This window comes from Aquarana catesbeiana, linkage group LG01 (assembly GCF_042186555.1).
Source record: "Aquarana catesbeiana isolate 2022-GZ linkage group LG01, ASM4218655v1, whole genome shotgun sequence".
In the NCBI taxonomy this organism is placed as follows: Eukaryota; Metazoa; Chordata; class Amphibia; order Anura; family Ranidae; genus Aquarana; species Aquarana catesbeiana.
In genome coordinates this window covers 751,755,648-751,775,415 of record NC_133324.1, presented here as the reverse complement: position 1 = coordinate 751,775,415, position 19,768 = coordinate 751,755,648, and the positions used below count along the sequence as shown (strand labels likewise).

Below are 19,768 nucleotides of genomic sequence, written 5' to 3'. Positions count from 1 at the left end.
TCATCACTTGTCTGATCTGCTGCATAATGTCAGTCAGTGCGCATTTGTGGGCACTGATTGGCATATTTTTGTATATGTGGATGGCCATGGGGTACGTACCTGGCCATCCACATGTTGGAGGCTTCCCTGGTGGTCCAGTGTGGGCATCAGAGGGGGGGCTGCGCTGATAATCAGCGCAGAACCCCCATCAGGAGAGCCGCCGATCGGCTCTCCTCTACTCACGTCTGTCAGACGCGAGTGAGAAAAAGCCGATCATAGGCTCTTCCTGTTTACATCGTGATCAGCCGTGATTGGACACAGCTGATCACGTGGTAAAGAGCCTCCGCTGGATCGGTGTGTCAGACTGCCACACCATCGATCGCCACGAAGCGTGCCCCCCACGGGCGCTCTGCGGCTGTTATCCTGCTGGACGTCATATGACGCCCAGTCAGAATAACTGAACCACTGCCCGGCCATCATTTTGCTATAGGCCAGGCGGGAAGTGGTTAAAGGATAAGTTTGAATTCGGGAACAAGTTACATGCTCAACTAATTTTTACGGTGGAACATGTGACATGTTCCCACTCCTGCAGCGATTCGGGGATCCAAACCCTCTAAGTACAGCACTACTTAGAGGAGAAGTTCCCCGTACCAGCTGTCACTTTTTGACAAGAGGGCGGCTGTGCTGGGCTCCGCCCATACGGGCACGTCTCTCATTCACAGAGTTTTGTGAGCTGTCAGCTTGTGGTTCTCAATTTGCTACCATGGCGTTGCTGTGAGCTCTGCTAGTTCATTGATTCTTCCTGTCAGTGTGAAACTGCCTGCCCGTAAGATGTACAAGGTACAAGCAGACAGCTTACACTGAGAGTCCTGCAGGAGTCCTGCATTGCACCAGTGATCTGCTGATCACTGGTACAATGCTTTCCAGGCTCCTGTAGTAAAACATAATAAATGCACTTTTTTTTTTTTTTTTTTTTAAATACAAAAGTTATATTATTATTTTTTTTAAGCCCATATTATTTTTCTTAAAAGGTGAACTTATCCTTTAAACAGGGTGAGGATGACCCAATTTTAGATTGTTATGAAAGACACACCAGTCTGTTGTGTAATCTTTAGTTCACCTGACGAGGAGTGCCAGCCAAGATCAGATCCAGGTAAACAAGCCAGCATGGGCGGGTGGAAAATTCTGACAGTATGTGAATCTAAAGGTGGATGTTTAAACAGGACGCACCTTCCAGGGGAAGGCATTACAGCAGAAGTAGGGAGCTGAGAGTCCTTCCACATGGATGTTGTGTAAGGATGACCTTTCCCCTACATTGGGATGTGACCAGCAGGGGCAGTATCAGGGCTGCTGTACCCACTAACAACATGCAAGGACACACATTCTACAAGAGAGAAATCATACACACATATGACAGGGGGGCACACATATATATATATATATAGGGGAGTAATAACTGGAGCCGGGGGGGCACAAATATAGGAGAGTAATAGCTCGAGCCTGGGGTGTACTTGTAGGACGGAGGAGAAAAACAAAACACAGACACAGCCTAATAAGCCAGGCTCTGCCTCCAATGCTTCATGCGCTACAGACTGAGAATGGATATAGCCAGGGCACCTCTACCTGCAGTGTACACCCACCCTGCTACCACAAAGTCACAGAGCCGAGAAAGCTGGACCAGCAGTACACCCCTAACCCCAGAGAGTCACGTGACCAGCTTTCCTCTTACCTTGTGCTGTATATCTGCAGACATGTAACAACATGGTGACAGATATTCTTGTCACGCACCGCTATGTGAACACATAAACTCCCAACTGACCCTCCAGCTTCGTACTCTGACAGTGGCACCCAGTTCAGTCCACCCCCACCGCGCATGTGCCGCAACAGTGCTAATGCTACTGGGAGATGTAGTGCAGAGCAGGGCACCGGAGATGACCGCCTTGCCTAGGAAAACTACAACCATAGAGAAGAAGCGGAAGCCGCTTGGTGGCTGTCTTTGTGTTACAGCGCTACCTTGTGCTTGGAGAACACAACTGTCTGCGTCCTTCCTTGCCCTGACTGTGGTGCGGTAAATAAAGTTTGTGTAAGAGAAAAAAAAAAAGGGCGGCGTGTATGAAAACGTTCTCCGATTTGCTGATATAAGCTGGCTCTGTAATTGGCTGTGTAGAAGCCGGGAGAATCCGAGTCTGTGTATAGGAGGAGATGGCGCTTTCTGTGAGAGGTGACCCGCAGGAGGTGTTGGAAGAGGTGGAGCTGCAGATTGATGATGTGAGTATAGTCTGTGTGGCGGACGAGTCAAGTCTACTAACCACTTAGGACATTCACAATCTCTTTAGACCTGGGGACGCTTTGCTGCGGTGTAGGTGGTATTAATACCATTACTTCCTGTACCCCTCACCACGCATGGATCGGAGCAATCTTTACATTTCCACTATGGGATTGTTTATTCACTCCATACATTTCTCCAAGAAATTAATAACCTGCACTCTCACGCCTCAGATCAGCCCCAATTCACCTGCACATCTGCCCCACCACTGTAACCCCCCTCCCGCACATCTGCCCCACCACTGTAACCCCCCCCTCCTGCACATCTGCCCCACCACTGTAACCCCCCCTGCACATCTGCCCCACCACTGTAACCCCCCCCCTGCACATCTGCCCCACCACTGTAACCCCCCCCCCCTGCACATCTGCCCCACCACTGTAACCCCCCCCCCCGTACATCTGCCCCACCACTGTAACCCCCCCCCCCCCCGTACATCTGCCCCACCACTGTAACCCCCCCTGCACATCTGCCCCACCACTGTAACCCCCCCCCCTCCCGCACATCTGCCCCACCACTGTAACCCCCCCCTCGCACATCTGCCCCACCACTGTAACCCCCCCCCCCTGCACATCTGCCCCGCCACTGTAACCCCCCGGCACATCTGCCCCGCCACTGTAACCCCCCCTGCACATCTGCCCCACCACTGTAACCCCCCCCTGCACATCTGCCCCACCACTGTAACCCCCCCTGCACATCTGCCCCACCACTGTAACCCCCCCCCTGCACATCTGCCCCACCACTGTAACCCCCCCCTGCACATCTGCCCCACCACTGTAACCCCCCCCTGCACATCTGCCCCACCACTGTAACCCCCCCTTGCACATCTGCCCCACCACTGTAACCCCCCCTTGCACATCTGCCCCACCACTGTAACCCCCCCCTGCACATCTGCCCCACCACTGTAACCCCCCCCCTGCACATCTGCCCCACCACTGTAACCCCCCCCCTGCACATCTGCCCCACCACTGTAACCCCCCCTGCACATCTGCCCCACCACTGTAACCCCCCCCTGCACATCTGCCCCACCACTGTAACCCCCCCTGCACATCTGCCCCACCACTGTAACCCCCCCCCTGCACATCTGCCCCACCACTGTAACCCCCCCCCTGCACATCTGCCCCACCACTGTAACCCCCCCCCTGCACATCTGCCCCACCACTGTAACCCCCCCCTGCTCATCTGCCCCACCACTGTAACCCCCCCCTGCACATCTGCCCCACCACTGTAACCCCCCCCTGCACATCTGCCCCACCACTGTAACCCCCCCCTGCACATCTGCCCCACCACTGTAACCCCCCCCTGCACATCTGCCCCACCACTGTAACCCCCCCCCTGCACATTTGCCCCACCACTGTAACCCCCCCCCCTGCACATTTGCCCCACCACTGTAACCCCCCCTGCACATCTGCCCCACCACTGTAACCCCCCCCCTGCACATTTGCCCCACCACTGTAACCCCCCCCCGCACATCTGGCCCCCCTTCCCCGCGCGCATCTGGCCCGCCGCTGGGCCCCCTTCCCCGCGCGCATCTGGCCCGCCGCTGGACCCCCTTCCCCGCGCGCCTGACAGAAGCTGGTCAAGCATGCTGGAAAACCAGTAGCCGACTGACTCTCGATCAGCGCTGTCAGAACACAACAGCTCGGTGGGGAAGATGGCTGTACTAACTTCGGATAGTTAGTACAGTGTTTCCGACTGGAGCTGTCCAGGGTTTTTTTTTTTTTTTTTTTTTTCGTTCAACCCAAAAAAAAAACTCTTCACCTGGTGGGAGGCCGGGGGCAGATGGCAGAAGCTGTCCCCGCCCGGAGAAGACTGTGATTATCGCTTGTGTGACTATAGCAGCCGCTTGCAATAATTGCAAGATAAAATGGCAATCGATCAACTTGGTATGTTCAGCCTACCCATTAATGGTTTGAATCTTGCAGAACTGGCAAAGATTGAAATTGTGTAAGGCTGGCCTTAATCTGTTTTTCAAAAGAACAAGCTCTCTTGCAAATGTAGTATCTCTGTTACAGGGATGAGACAAACCATTTACCAATGACTGCATGCAATGATCTGCTTATATTTTATGTAAAACCTTAATCCCAAGAGGGGAGAACACGGTTTGCTGTAACTGCTTATAAAGTGTGAGCTGGAGTTTGGCTTCAATGTGTTAGTATCATTCCCACGAGGTGGATCCGCTGCCTCGGAGTCCGCCTCTGTCAGCCAGCTCAGTGGGAGATATCTCCGCTGAGCCGGCGGATGACAGGTCCCTCTCCGCTCACTGAGAGGAGAGGGGCTTGTCCAGCGCTGCTGCCTGTGGAGGGATCGGATGAAAACAGACAACATGTCCGTTTTTCATCAGACCTCACCCGATCCGATAGCGACGGATGCGAATGTAGGGGGACATCAGTCTGCTTTTAGCGGATCGGACCGGGTCGGATGTCAGCGGACACGTCCCCGCTGACATCCGTCACTCTATAGACTAGTATGGAGCGCCCATTCAGGTCCGCTGTCAAAACTGACAGGCGGATCTGAATGGTCTGACCGTGTGAAAGGGGCCTAAGGCTGGCCATACATTATACAATTCTCTCTTGTTCTCTTGTTTCCTTTAGACTTACCAAATGATACAATTATGAGGTCAAACCTAAACTCTTTCAATATGTATGCAATCAGGCAGGCCCTTGCACTACTTAGTTGAAGGTAACTCTAAAGGAAATTGAATAAGAAAATTGTATAATGTATGGCCAACTTTACGCTGCCCATTCCTCCAGATTAACCACTTGCTGCAAAATCACATACCTGTATGTCAATTTGGTTCAAGTGGTTGTACCGGGGTGATGCCTACAGTTGCAGGCCTCACCCCGGTACCGTTCTTTTAGAGCTGACAGTCTGTCATCAAAAGAAAGCCATCGATGTTATCCCAAGCAGCGGAAGGTGGATGTCAACGCTCCTGTGCCACCGGGAGGCCCGAGCAACCAGCCGTCACATTCGCAGGCTGGCCGGAGACCTGAACAAATCCGGAATCCGGTCTCGGATCTAGAAACCCAGAAAGTGACCTCACTTCCGGCTTACTGGAGCCTTAAAGTGGATGTAAACCCCCATTTTTTTTTTTTTTTTTTTTTTTTTTTTTTTATATCATACTGTAGCGTATACAATTTCCTATCATTTGGGCCAAGTCTTGCCACAAAGAGCTAATCCAGCTCTGAGCCATCCTCTTATTGTTCAGTGAGAAAAATCTTGACAAACTGAGAAAAACTTTGTCAAATCCTCCCCCTTGCTGTGAGTGACAGGTGATTTACATCTCATGCACTAGTCTAAGACATGCATTATTTTTTAATTCCCTCCCCCACTCCTTTCTTCAGCAGCTCTGCAAGGATTGGCTGTTCCACACCTCACCATGATTTGGCATGCTGAAGTCATGTGGTTACTTTCCTGTCTTTTCACTGGATGTTAGAGATCATAGCAGAAGTTCAGTGTTAGAACTACACAGGAGAAAATGCATATTGACAAGGGGAGTGTAGAGGTGAGCGGGGAGTCTACTGACATCACAACTCCACCCACTGAGCTCCAGACAACAGACCCGCCCACAGAATCTGCAGTTTTTCGGGTCTAATAACAGACAGAGGGGAGACATTTTGACAGGTAAAGATACATGCAGGAGGTATGTATATCCTTATAGATAACCCCTATGGCAGTAGTTTAGAAAGGATGACATTGGGTTTACATCCACTTGCTGACTGCCTGCCGCAGATGTACTGCGGCAGGTCGGCTCTATTGCGCGAAACAACGTACCTGTATGTAATTTTGTGCAATAGACACTGGGGGCATGCTGCTGGAGGCACTCGCTGATTGGACAGAGGGGAGCCAATTATCGGTTCTAGCGCACCCGAAGTCCATTGGCCACCCGTGATCATTCCCCAGAGAGGCAGATCACAGTTCTGCCTATGTAAACAAGGCAGATCGCTGCTCTGACAGGGAAGAAGATAGAGCTCTTGTGCTCCTGCTAAGCAGGAACACCAATCTGTCTTCATCCAGTCAGACAGTGTTTCTCAACTCCAGTCCTCAAGGCGCCCCAACAGATTAAGTTTTCAGGATTTTCCTCAGATGAAAAGGCTGTGGTAATTACTAAGGCAGTGAAACTGATCAAATCACCTGTGCAAAATAATGGAAACCCTGAAAACATGACCTGTTGGGGCGCCTTGAGGACTGGAGTTGAGAAACACTGAGTCAGACCATCCAACACACAGAAAGCACCTCCTAGGGACACACTTAACCCTTTGATTGCCTCTGATGTTAACCCCTTCCCTGCCAGTGTCATTAGTACGGTAATTATTATTATACAGGATTTATATAGCCCCAACAGTTTACGCAGTGCTTTACAATATAAAAGGGAGACAATACAGTTATAATACAATAACATACAAGAGGATTAAGAGGGCCCTGCTCAAAAGAGCTTACAATCTAATAGGGTGGACAGTAATGCCCTGTACACACGATAGGGTTTTCCGACAACAAAATCTATGGTTTTTTTTTTTCCGACGGATGTTGGCTCAAACTTGTCTTGCATGCACACGGTCACACAAATCTTGTCGGAAATTCCGAACGTCAAGAATGCGGTGACGTACAACACATAAGACGAGCCCAGAAAAATGAAATTCAATAGGCAGTGCGGCTCTTCTGCTTGATTCTGAGCATGCGTGGAACTTTGTGCGTCGGAATTGTGTACACCTGATCAGAATTTAGGAGAACGGATTTTGTTGTCGGAAAATTTGAGATCCAGAACTCAAATTTTGTGTGTCGGAAATTCCGATGGAAAATGTCTGATGTTGCCTAAACACGGTCGGAATTTAAGACTAAAAGCTCCCATTGAATATTTTCGTCGGAAAATCCTATCGTATGTACGGGGCATAACAGTACATATTTTTAGCACTGATCACTGTAATAATGTCATTGGTTCACAAAAAAAGTGTTAGATGTCCGCCGCGATGCCGCAGCCCCGCCATTACTAGTAAAAAAAAAAAATGCCATAAAAATATTCCATAGTTTGTAGAAGCTATAACTTTTGCGCAAACCAATCATTATACACTTATTGGGATTTTTTTTTTTTTTTTTTACCAAAAATATGAAGCAAAATACATATTGGCCTAAATTGATTAAGAATATATAATTTTTTTTTTTTTTTTTTTAATTTGATGTGTTTTTATAGTCCTAAAGTAAAAATATTATTTATTTTTCAAAATTTGACGCTTTTTTTGTTTTATAGTTCAAAAAATAAAAACCGCAGAGGTGATCAAATACCACCAAAAGAAAGCTCTGTTTGTGGGGGGGAAAAGGACACAATTTTTATTTGGGTACAGTGTCGCACAACCGCACAATTGCCAGTTAAAATAACGCAGTGTAGTATCACAAAAAAAGGCCTGGTCATTAAGGGGGTAAAACCTTCCAGGGCTGAAGAGGGTAAAGGTGCCTGATTCAAAAAAATGTCAGTATTCAAAACAGCCAAACTTGGCCTTTTTGCAAAGCATTCAAAAGTAGGGATTTGGGGTCTTATAGACCCCTGATCCCTCCAAAAAAATCTGACATGTGACTATTACTGTCACAAGGGATGTTTACATTCCTTGTGACTGTAATAAAAATGCTAAAAAAAATTTTTTTTTTTTTTTTTTTTAAAGGGGCAGTGTAAAAAAAAAAAAAATATCCCTCCGTGCTCGTGTGCAGAAGCAAACGCGTATTTAAGTCACGCCCGCAAATGTAAACGGTGTTCAAACCACAAATGTGAATTATCGCCACGTTCGTTAGAGCAAGAGCAATAATTCTAGTACTAGACCTCCTCTGTAACTCTAAACTGGTAATTAGAGGTCGACCGATATGGGTTTTTCTCTGGCCGATGCCGATATTTAGAAATCTCGGTGGCCGATGGCTGATATGTGATGCCGATTTTTTTTTTTTTTTTTTTTTTTTTTTTTTTTTTTTTTTTTCCTTCATCTCATAAAATTTAACAGTTAGACCCCTTTCACACTGGGGCGTTTTTCAGGTGCTTTTGGGCTAAAAATAGTGCCTGTAAAGTGCCTGAAAAACGGCTCCCCTGCAGTCTCAGTGTGAGATCCCGAGTGCTTTCACACTGAGGCGATGCTCTGGCAGGATGTTAAAAAAAAAAAAAAAAGTCCTGCAAGCAGCATCTTTGGAGCGGTGTATACCACTCCTCCACCACTCCTGCCCATTGAAATGAATGCGCACCGCTGCCAAAGGGCCTGCAAAGCGTTTCGGCAGCTGCGCTTCAGGGGCGCATTTAACCCCTTCCTCGGCTGCTAGCTGGGTTATAAGCTCCCCGCTAGCAGCCGAATAGCGCCGCTAAAACTAGCAGCGTTTTACCGTCAACGCATGCCCGCTGCAGTGTGAAAGCAACCTAAAGTGATACAGAAAATTTTTTACATTTAAACATTTATTAAACAAAACAAACCTCCAATCAGTTCACTTGTATGTAGAATTTAGATAAAAAAAAAAATATAAAAAAAACTATATCTTAAAAATAAATACACAAAAACAGGTAATCAAAACTTTTGGATGAAAAAAAATGGGCTAACTTTACTGCTTAGTTTTTTTTTTTTTAAATTTTTATTAGTGTATTTTTTTTTATTTTTTTTTTTAAATTGCGTTTGAAAGACCGCTGCGCAAATACCGTGTGACATAAAATATTGCAACAACCGCTATTTTATTCCCTAGGGTCTCTGCTAAAAATATATATATATATATATATATATATATATATATATATATATATATATATATATATATATATATATATATATATATATATATATATATATAATTTTTAGCATTTATATATATATATGTTTGGGGGTTCTAAGTGATTTTCTAGCAGAAAATACAGGATTTTTACTTGTAAGCAACAAGTGTCAGAAAAGATTTAGTCTTTAAATGGTTAAACTGAGAGCTTCTACACACAGAGTTCAGCTCATTCAGAAGTGTAAAAATTGTATCAATTCAGGTTCTTTTTATCAGATTTGGCAGACTGCCCAGAGAGGCGAGAGAATTGCTTCACAGAAGAATACAGGCAACTTGTATTGACTTCAGAAGTCATTTGCAAGTCGTGCCGAGTTATATCAGCAGCACAATCGGCCGATGCCGATTAAGAAAAAAACACCAAATATCAGCCGATATATCGGTCGACCTCTACTGGTAGTCATTAAAAATGTTTAAAGCGTCACCTATGGAGATTTTTAAGTACTGTAGTTTGTCGCCATTCTACGATTGTGCGCAATTTTAACGAATAACATGTTTTTCTCCTTTGCTCTTTGCTCTTCTCCAGTGAGTGTACAGCTTGTGTAACAGTGCTGCCCCCTCAAAATAACTCAACACACAGCCAGTAATGTTGAAACCACTGGAAACAAAAGTGAGTACACCCCTAAGTGAAAATGTCCAAACTGGGCCCAAAGTGTCTATATTTTGTGTGGCCACCATAATTTTCCAGCACTGCCTTAACCCTCTTTGGCATGGAGCTCACCAGAGCTTCACAGGTTGCCACTGGAGTCCTCTTCCACTCCTCCATGATGACATCACGGAGCTGGTGGATGTTAGAGACTTTGCGCTCCTCCACCTTCCGTTTGAGGATGCCCCACAGATGCTCAATAGGAATTAGGTCTGGAGACATTCTTGGCCAGTCCATCACCTTTACCCTTAGCTTCTTTAGCAAGGCACTGGTCGTCTTGGAGGTGTGTTTGGGGTCGTTATCTTGTTGGAATACTGCCCTTCGACCCAGTCTCCGAAGGGAGGGGATCATGCTCTGCTTCAGTATGTCACAGTACATGTTGGCATTCATGGTTCCCTCAATGAACTGTAGCTCCCCAGTGCCGGCAGCACTCATGCAGCCCCAGACCATGACACTCATCACCATGCTTGACTGTAGGCAAGACACACTTGTTGTTGTACTTCTCACCTGGTTGCCATGACACACACTTGACACCATCTGAACCAAATAAGTTTATCTCAGTCTCATCAGACCACAGAACATGGTTCCTGTAATCCATGTCCTTAGTCTCAGCAAACTGTTTGCGGGCTTTCTTGTGCATCATCTTTAGAAGAGGCTTCCTTCTGGGATGACAGCCATGCAGACAAATTTGATGCAGTGTGCGGCGTATGGTCTGAGCACTGACAGACTGACCCTCCACCTCTTCAACCTCTGCAGGAATGCTGACAGCACTCATACATCTATTTCCCAAAGACAACCTCTGGATATGACGCTGAGCATGTGCACTCAACTTCTTTGGTCGACCATGGAGAGGCCTGTTCTGAGTGGAACCTATCCTGTTAAACCGCTGTATGGTCTTGGCCATCGTGCTGCAGCTTAGTTTCAGGGTCTTGGCAATCTTCTTATAGCCTAGGTCATCTTTATGTAGAGCAACAATTCTTTTTTTCAGATCCTCAGAGTTCTTTGCCATGAGGTGCCATGTTGAACTTCCTTTAAAAACGTGAATAAATACAATAGCTCATATGTTTCTAAAATAGTCTATCAAACTCAAAGCATGTAATAACATTTATATCTCGAATGTTAACTCAAACGAGAATATATAAAAGAACAACATTCAATGCAGTGACATGAGATCAAATGTCCCAAATCAGTAGTTCTGACAAATACCAACAGTGACATATGAAATCGATTGCAACCACTGCACAGACTCAAAGTCTTCCTATGAATAGTTCATTGCAGAGGACATCAGTAAAGAGAAAAGGGATTCTATATCTGGTTTTTCACTTTTTAACCATTTTTTTGGGATCAGACCCTTTGCGGCATTCAGGAGTTTTGGGACCATTGATCTCATATATTGTTTTTTTGAAATTTTATGGTCATGGAACAAGCAGGTCCATATGTTTTGTTCCATTCTCTCACCAGTTATCTCCCCTATATTTACTATTTCTTGCCAGTAGTCCTTTATTATTGGACACTCCCACTTTTTATTGATCTCTATTTGAGTTAGAGTACGATATGTTTCTTTTTCTGATTGCTTTTTATGGTCCAGTTCAAGTATTTCCTTTATAATTCTCATCATATTTTTTCTTCTTTCCATCTTCTTTCCTGCACCAATATATTAATTTTACCCCTGATAACAGCCTTATGTGCCTCCCAAATAGTTGCTTTTGATATTTCTGGGGTATCGTTCGCCTGGAAATATTTTTTTGATCTCTTCTGTTTATAATTTTTTCCGTATCCCTATCTTCAATTAAATCTTCCTTTTGTTCTCCATGTACCTTTCTCGAAGGATTCTCCTTGCAATTTAATTTTCAACGTTACTGGACTATGATCTGAAGCTGTTATTATTCCTATTTTTGTTTCTGTTATTTCTTCAAAGCTTCTATGTTCGACCATGATATAGTCCAGCCTGGAATATGTTCCATATGCAGTTGAGTAGAAGGTATAATCGTTTGTACTTGGGTGTTGTATTTGCCATGGGTCGACTAATTGGTATTCATATAGTTTTTCTTTTAATTTCCTTAGTTGTCTTACTTCTGTCTATTGCAATGGAGGTACTATTTAATCTGTGGTCCATGGGAAAATTGAAGTCTCCAGCCAGTATTAACTTGCCTTGTTTAAATTCCATTAAATCTTTTAATATTTCCATCAAATATTTTTTTAGGGTTTGTATTGGGGCAGTAAACGTTAGCAAGTGTGTATTTTATACCCTGTATGGAACCTATAAGAAAGAGGAAGCGTCCTTCTGGGTCCACTTTTCTTCTATTATAAAACAAAGGTTTTTCCCCATTCCAATAGCCACTCCTTTAGCCCTTCTTATTGGTGAATTTCCGTAGAACCATGTTGGAATATTTATTGAGTAAATTTTGATATTTAAGTTTTGGGTAATATGTGTCTCATGTAGAAATATTATTTCAACCTTGCTTCTATCCAGTTCTCAAAGCATTATGCTTCTCTTCCCTGGGGAGTTCAATCCTCGGACATATGACAAAATTTTTATACTGTTCCTTTTTTCCATTCCTTTTTAATCCCTGGGTGTCTTCCCAGGATCCCCCCAACCGGTCCGAGCAGAGGACCTGGAGGGGAGACCCTCGAGTCGACACACAAGGGAGCCTTAACTTTGTTCCAGGGTACTTGGGCACTGTATCGAGTTATGCAAACCAAACTCCACTCCCCACCCCCACCCTGTTGTTGGTAATTTGACCTCATGGTCTCTAGAGCAGAGAGCACTTTTGTTTTTTGTGGGGCTCAACCCTGCCCCCTCTAATCTCCTATAGCCGAGGTGGAAATCTATAAGACTCACTGGGCCTTTCTCACCTATACTAAGGGTGGCCCCCCCCCTGTAGGTCCCGGCCTCTCCTCCCCGCCTCTTTTCCCTTTTCCCTTTCTCTTTTCGTCCCCCCCCCCCCCCCTTTAAACAATAATACATCTTATCGTTGTAGATCTTTAGCACTATTTTTCAGAGCCCTTTTTACATTTAGCCTCTATTTATGACGCTACAGTACCTGACTGCGAGATTGTGTTTCCAGCGCTGGTTCTCGGCGACAGGGTACTGTGCATGTCGTGCTGGCTCGCTGATCGGGAAAGGAAAACTTTTTTTTTTTCCCCTAATCGTCCTTCATGACAGCCACCTCAGAGCTTGGCTCCTCCCCTCTGTTGGAAACACCTGCACCAGCTTGTATAAATATCCTCCTCCCCTGCTGGCTCCTCAGTTATTTGTGTTTCCTCCAGAGAGGAGACACCACAGGAACCAGCCAGGAGAGCCAGAGGAGGCTCAGGCAACATGTCCTGAAAGAGGAGTGGAGACTCCTAGGACAGACCAGAAGAATTTGGTGTACAGACCGCAGCGGTTTCACACTAACCTGGTGAGGAAAAACGTTTGTGCTTCTTATTTGCCACCCCCGCATCCCTGAGCGCAGGTTGAGGTCGGAGGGGCTGCCTTTTCATCACTGAGCGCAGTGAAGCGGAGCGCAGCTCCTGCAGTCTCATGCCCCCAGCAGCGTGTGAGAAACAACATGCTGGGTACTGGGACTGTGTGGCGGGTGACGTCATATCCGGCCAGAAGGGGCGTGCACTTCGCGGATTCTGGTTACGGCCGCGAATACTGAAAAGGAGCCAGGCATAGGCTGGAGAGGAGCCGTACATGCTGTAGAGACAGCAGAGGTGACACGAAGGTGGCGGATGCAGAGGACTTAGACCGCACTGCTCCAGCAGAGACCAGCTCCAGCCATGTTAAGGTAAGGGGACCCTAGGGTGGAGCTCCCCTGGCCTGAACCCCCCCCCCTATCATTATTGTGGGACAGTTCGGGGAGGGGGGGGAATAGGTTAAAGACCCTCATGTGTCAGAGGGTGGATTCATAGAGCCCCTGGTGAGGCAAGCCCGGATGAAAGTGTTGCACTCCTGCAATTGTGCGGGGGAAGGGTACTGTGTATTAATGGTTATGGGGTTTTGTCTTGTCTTTTCAGAAAACAGAAAAAACCCTCATGCTTCAAAAAAGAGGTGCCCTTCCTGTAAAGATACCTTTAGTGATACCTGGGGGAAAAAGCATTATGCAAAGAGTGTATTAGTAAACTAGTACAAGAACATTCTTCAGAGCAGGGTGAGCTAGCAGCATCTGTTAAAGAATTGTCTAATACTTTAGAATCCTTCAAAACCTTTTTTGAAGGGTTCCAAATGCCACAGCTTCAGACTGCTCCTCCGACAGCAACGTTACTAAAAACACAGGCAATACCCTCCACGAGTGCAGGCTCTTCAGTAGCCCCTAGAGAGGAGGTGGAAGAGGAGCCTGACAGTGCAACATCTGGCTCCCAAGAGTCTGAGGGGGAAGCTCTGGATGGGGATTCCAGGAAGCCATCCCAATACAAGCTCTCATTAGATGAGGTAGATCATCTTTTAGGGGCCATTTATACTACACTAGGTATATCAACGGAGAAGAAAACATTATCACTGCATGATCAAATGTATGAGGGCCTAGGGGAACAGGAAAAGAGGAATTTTCCTGTTCATGAGGTCCTTATAGAGGCTATTAAAAAAGAGTGGCAGGAACCTGAAAGAAAGCCTTTTTTTTTTTTTTTTTTTTTTCTTTCTCTAAAGCCTTAAAGAGACGGTTTCCCTTCTCAGAGGATCCAGCATCAGTATGGAACAAAACTAGATGCGGCCTTCTCGCAGGTGTCAAGGCACACGGACTTGGCCTTTGAGGACATGGGGGTTTTATCTGAGCCAATGGATAAAAGGATGGACTCGCTGTTAAAGTCATGGGACTCAACCGTGGGTAGCCTGAAGCCAGCTATGGCGGTTACAGTGGTAGCTAGGAACGTAGAGTTCTGGTTAAACCAATTACAGGCTCATATTGAAGAAGGTACTGCGAAGGAGCAGATCCTAGCTTCATTTCCCACACTGCTGCGAGGCCTTGCGTATATCGCAGACGCATCCGCAGAACTGGTTCGAATGGCAGCCAGGTCCTCCGCACTAGCCAATTCCACCAGGAGGGCATTATGGCTTAAGACATGGCAGGGTGACTGCGCGTCCAAAGCCAAGCTCTGCGGGATTCCATTTACAGGGGATCTGCTTTTCGGACCAGGGTTAGAGAAGGTGCTGGACCAAACGGCAGATAAGGTGTTTCCATTGAAACGTAAGGCAAATTGGAAACAGCCACAACAAAATAAGAGGCAAAGAGGGAATACAAGATCTCGCTTTACAGCTCCCAAGATGGAAACCTTGGGTTCAGAGAGGGAAAGGCAAAGGGGGGGCGATTTTTTTTTTTTTTTTTTTTTTTTTTTTTTTTTTTTTTTTTTTTTCTTCGTCCTCCTGAGCAAACCCAACAGAAATGTCAGAATAGTCGCAGTGGGAGGAAGACTGGGGGCCTTCCTCCCGCAATGGGAAGAGATATCTTCCAACAAATTTATTCTGAGAACAATAAAGGAAGGATATTGTTTGGAGTTCTCAAGAGCACCCCCAAACAGGTTATACATCACCAAACTCCCAAAGAGCAAGGAGAAGGCCAGAGGATTAATGAGATCCTTAGAGGTACTCCAGGAACAAAAGGTGATCATCAAAGTACCAAAGGGAGAGAGAGGGCAAGGTTTCTACTCCCACATATTCGGAGTGCAGAAAACTTCAGGGAAGGTCAGACCTATCCTCAACCTCAAGCCTCTAAATTTATCTATAACCTACAAAAGGTTCAGAATGGAGTCCATATATTCAGTAAGGGCACTACTGCCCCCAAACTGTTATATGGTCTCCCTAGACCTAAAGGACGCGTACCTCCACATCCCGATACAGCAGGAGTGTCAAAAATTTCTGAGATTTGCAATAGAGACGGAAATAGGAACCAGGCACCTTCAATTTCAGGCTCTACCCTTCGGCCTCTCATCGCCCAGAATTTTTACCAAGATTCTGGCCGAAGCTCTGGCACCACTACAGGTCAAAGGCATATCTATCATTGCTTATTTGGACGACCTTCTCCTGTTTGCAGAGTCGCCCCAGAAGTTACTAGAAAACCTCAGCTACACACAGATGTTCTTAAGTCTAGGTTGGTTGGTAAATTTGGGAAAAATCCAATTTACAACCCAGTCAGCAAATAATATACTTGGGGTATGTCATAGATTCAGCGCAACAAAGACTGTTTCTACCCAAAGAGAAAATAGGGAAGATTCAGAAGGAAGTAAGCTTATTACAAGCCAATATACTGTGTGCCATAAGACAGATAATGTCGACACTGGGACTGTTAACATCTGCAATTCCAGTGGTCAGGCCTGCATTTCCGGCCACTGCAGATGTTCCTGTTAAAAATGTGGGATCACAAGCAGGAGTCCTTAGACACCAAGGTTCTATTATCAGCAAGGGTGAAAGGAACCTTATGGTGGTGGAGGAGAATAGAGAACATGAACAAGGGACGGCTGTGGAACCTTCCCATTTCCCGAATCCTAACCACAGACACAAGCGGCGTAGAGTGGGGAGCACATTTAAGCTCTCAGATAACACAAGGGACCTGGGAAAAAGAAGAGAGGAGGAGATCATCCAACTGGAAGGAATTGAGAGCAGTATGGTATGCACTTCAAACCTTGCAGACAGATTTGAAATGTCAGCATTTACAGGTCAGGTCCGACAATGTGTCAGTGATCGCCTTTAGCAGAGGAAATCTTGAAGTGGGGAGAAGGAAACCTACTCTCGTTGTCAGCAATCCATTTGAAGGGGGATTTAAATAGAGTGGCAGATTTCCTCAGCAGGAAAAGAGTGAGAGAAGGCGATTGGGCGCTAAAGAAGGAGGTATTTGAGCAGATTGCTCAAAAGTGGGGAACACTTCAGGTGGACTTGTTTGCCTCAAAGGAAAACAGGAAAGTCAGAGCGTTCTTCTCCCTGGAATAAGAGGACGGAGCGCTTGGGGTAGATGCGCTGGCACAAACGTGGGCATTCAACAAATGCTATGCCTTTCCCCCACCAATACTACTGCCAGCAGTAATAAGGAAATTGCGTAAGGAGAATACAACACGAATTCTCATAGCGCCCTATTGGCCCAGGAGACCGTGGTTCTCTATGCTCAGAGAACTCGCGGTAGAACCCCCCCCCCCCCCCCCTGGTTTTTACAGATCCAGGAAGATCTACTCTCCCAGGGACCAGTACACTGCCCGCAAGTGGAAAGATGGAACTTGGCCGCATGGTGTCTGAGGAGCAGTTGCTAGAAGCAAAAGGGTTCTCAGACCGTCTAATAGACACAATGCTGAAAAGCACAAAGATTGAGACACGGAACATCTACCAAAAAGTATGGAGGTGTTTTAACAGATGGTGTATAGACAAAAATTCAATACACAAGGCTCAGTGGCAGTCCTGGAGTTTCTACAGGATGGGATAGACAAGGGACTAAGTCTTAGCACGCTTAAAAGTCAAGTGTCAGCACTTTGTTTACCTGGAGAAGAGATTAGCAGCTGATCAGTGGGTAATCGGACTCTTTAGATCACTGAGCAGACAAAGACCGATACAGGGTACGGTCTTTCCAAAGTGGGATCTGTCATTAGTGCTGCAAACTGACAGCACACCCCTTTGAACCATTGGATAATTGCAACCTGAAGATGCTGACGTTTAAAGCAGTTTTCTTGGTGGCAATTACTATAGCTAAGAGGGTCTGTGAGATAGAGGCCCTATCAATCAGGCCCCCTTTTTATCAGATTTTTCGCATAATTTTTAGGATGGATCCGGTATTTCTCCCTAAAGTGGAAATTCCACAGAGTTTTGCCCAAATCCTTCTAAGGAACAAGAAGTAAGGTTCCATAGTCTAGACGTAAGGAGATGTGTCTTGCATTACTTAGAAGCAACAAAAGATATTAGGAAGACGGATTCCTTATTTATTTTAATTTCTGGAGTAAGGAAAGGGCACAAGGCCACAAAACGCACCATAGCCAGATGGCTAAAAGAAGCCATTGAACAGGCTTATAGGTTAGGAGGTATGCAGGTCACACTCCACCAGGGCAATGGCTGCGTCCCAAGCAGAGAGAGCTGGAGCAACACCGGAACAGATTTGTAAAGCGGCAACTTGGTCCAGCTTTGCCACCTTTGTGAGACACTATAGAGTAGATCTTTGGGCGGCTAAAGATCAGACCTTTGGACGCAAGGTCTTACAAGCCGTGGTCCCGCCCTAGGGGTAAGTGCTCATTTATTCTCTCAGGTGGCTGTCCTGAAAGACGATTAGGGGAAAAACGAAGTTACTTACTGGTAACGTTCTTTCCCGGAGTCTTTCAGGACAGCCGGGTACCCACCCAATTGTGTATCAAGATAGGAAGTGTGATATAATGAATTGTGTTTATCATATGTTCTTGTGTCTCCCCAGCAGACTGGAGGTGCTCTTTAAAGAACTGAGGAGCCAGCAGGGGAGGAGGAAATTTTATACAAGCTGGCGCAGGTGTTTCCAACAGAGGGGAGGAGCCAAGCTCTCAGGTGGCTGTCCTGAAAGACTCCGGGAAAGAACGTTACCAGTAAGTAACCTAGTTTTTTTTCCTTTCGTGATGAGTGACAGGCAGTGCTGACAGCTGTCTGGTATGAATCATGAGGGGGAACGCCGCGCCAAATTTTAAATGAAAAAAACGGCGCGAGTTCCCCCCCCCCAGGGGCATACCAGGCCCTTAGGTCTGGTATGGATTGTAAGGGGAACCCCTTACGGCGAAAAATCGGCGTGGGTGGTCCCCCTAAAATCCATACCAGACCCTTATCCGAGCACACAGCCCGGCCGGTCCGGAAAGGGGGTGGGGACGAGCGAGTGGCCCCCCTCCTGAACCGTACCAGGCCGCATGCCCTCAACATGGGGGGGGTGCCCTGCACCCCCCCCCCCTCCCCCAGAGCAACTTGTCCCCATGTTGATGAGGACAAGGGCCTCTTCCCGACAACCAACAGGGTTCTTGGGGTCTGCGGGCGGGGGCTTATCGGAATTTAGGAGCCCCCTTTTAACAAGGGGGGGGGCCCCCAGATCCCGGCCCCCCCACCCTATGTGAATGAGTATGGGGTACATCGTACCCCTACCCATTCACCTAGGAAAAAAGTGTCAATAAAAAAACACCAAACACAGGTTTTAAAAGTATTTTATTAGGCAGCTCCGGGGGTCTTCTTCGGACCTCTTCTCCCGGGCCCCTCCGCTATCTTCTTCCAGCTCTTTTGGTAGCGGGGGCCTGGTCTGCTGCCGCTGTCTTGTCTCTTCTTTTCTCTTTCTGGAATGCTGTGTGCGAGCTGCGCAGCCATTTATATAGGCGGTGACCTCGCCCCCTTGTGATGTCAGAGTCCCTGCGCATGCTGGAACTGTGATGTCACAAGGGGGCGGGGTCACCGCCTATATAAATGGTTGCGCAACTTGCACACAGCATTCCAGCAGGAGAGAGCGTCGTGTCAACATCGGAAGAAGAGAACAGGGGACAAGACAGCGGCAGCAGACCGGGCCCCCACTAGCAAAAGAGCTGGAAGAAGATAGCGGAGGGGCCCGGGAGAAGTGGCCGAACATCGGGAGGCGAGGTCGGAAGAAGACCCCCGGAGCTGCCTAATAAATTACTTTTAAAACCTGTGTACTGAGTTTGTTTTATTTATTGACACTTTTTTTTTTTTTTCCCTAGGTGAATGGTTAGGGGTACGATGTACCCCATACTCATTCCCATAGGGTGGGGGTCCCCTTGTTAAAGGGGGCTCCCGGATTCCGATAAGCCCGCAGACCCCGACAACCAATGGCCAGGGTTGTCGGGAAGAGGCCCTTGTCCTCATCAACATGGGGACAAGGTGCTTTGGGGTGGGGGGGCCGCAGGGCGCCCCCCTCCCCCAAAGCACCCACCCCCCCCCCCCCCATGTTGAGGGCATGTGGCCTGGTACGGTTCGGGGGCAGGGGGGTGCGCTTGCTCGTCTCCACCCCCTTTCCTGACCGTCCGGGCTGCGTGCTCGGATAAGGGTCTGGTATGGATTTTGGGGGGGACCCCCACGCCGATTTTTCGGTGTAGGGGGTTTCCCTTACAATCCATATCAGACC

General features: G+C 47.0%; 1 protein-coding gene across 1 annotated transcript in view; it reads right to left on the bottom strand.

Annotated features, from left to right (window-relative positions):
• Positions 1-1,889, bottom strand: part of ETFDH (electron transfer flavoprotein dehydrogenase) — a 48,173-nt gene extending 46,284 nt beyond the window's left edge. Inside the window, exon 1 of the mRNA XM_073605833.1 lies at positions 1,709-1,889. Coding sequence (XP_073461934.1) covers positions 1,709-1,742 — 34 coding nt within the window. The 5' untranslated portion in view covers positions 1,743-1,889. The remainder of the gene's footprint in view (positions 1-1,708) is intronic.
• Between the last annotated feature and the right edge of the window lie 17,879 nt (positions 1,890-19,768).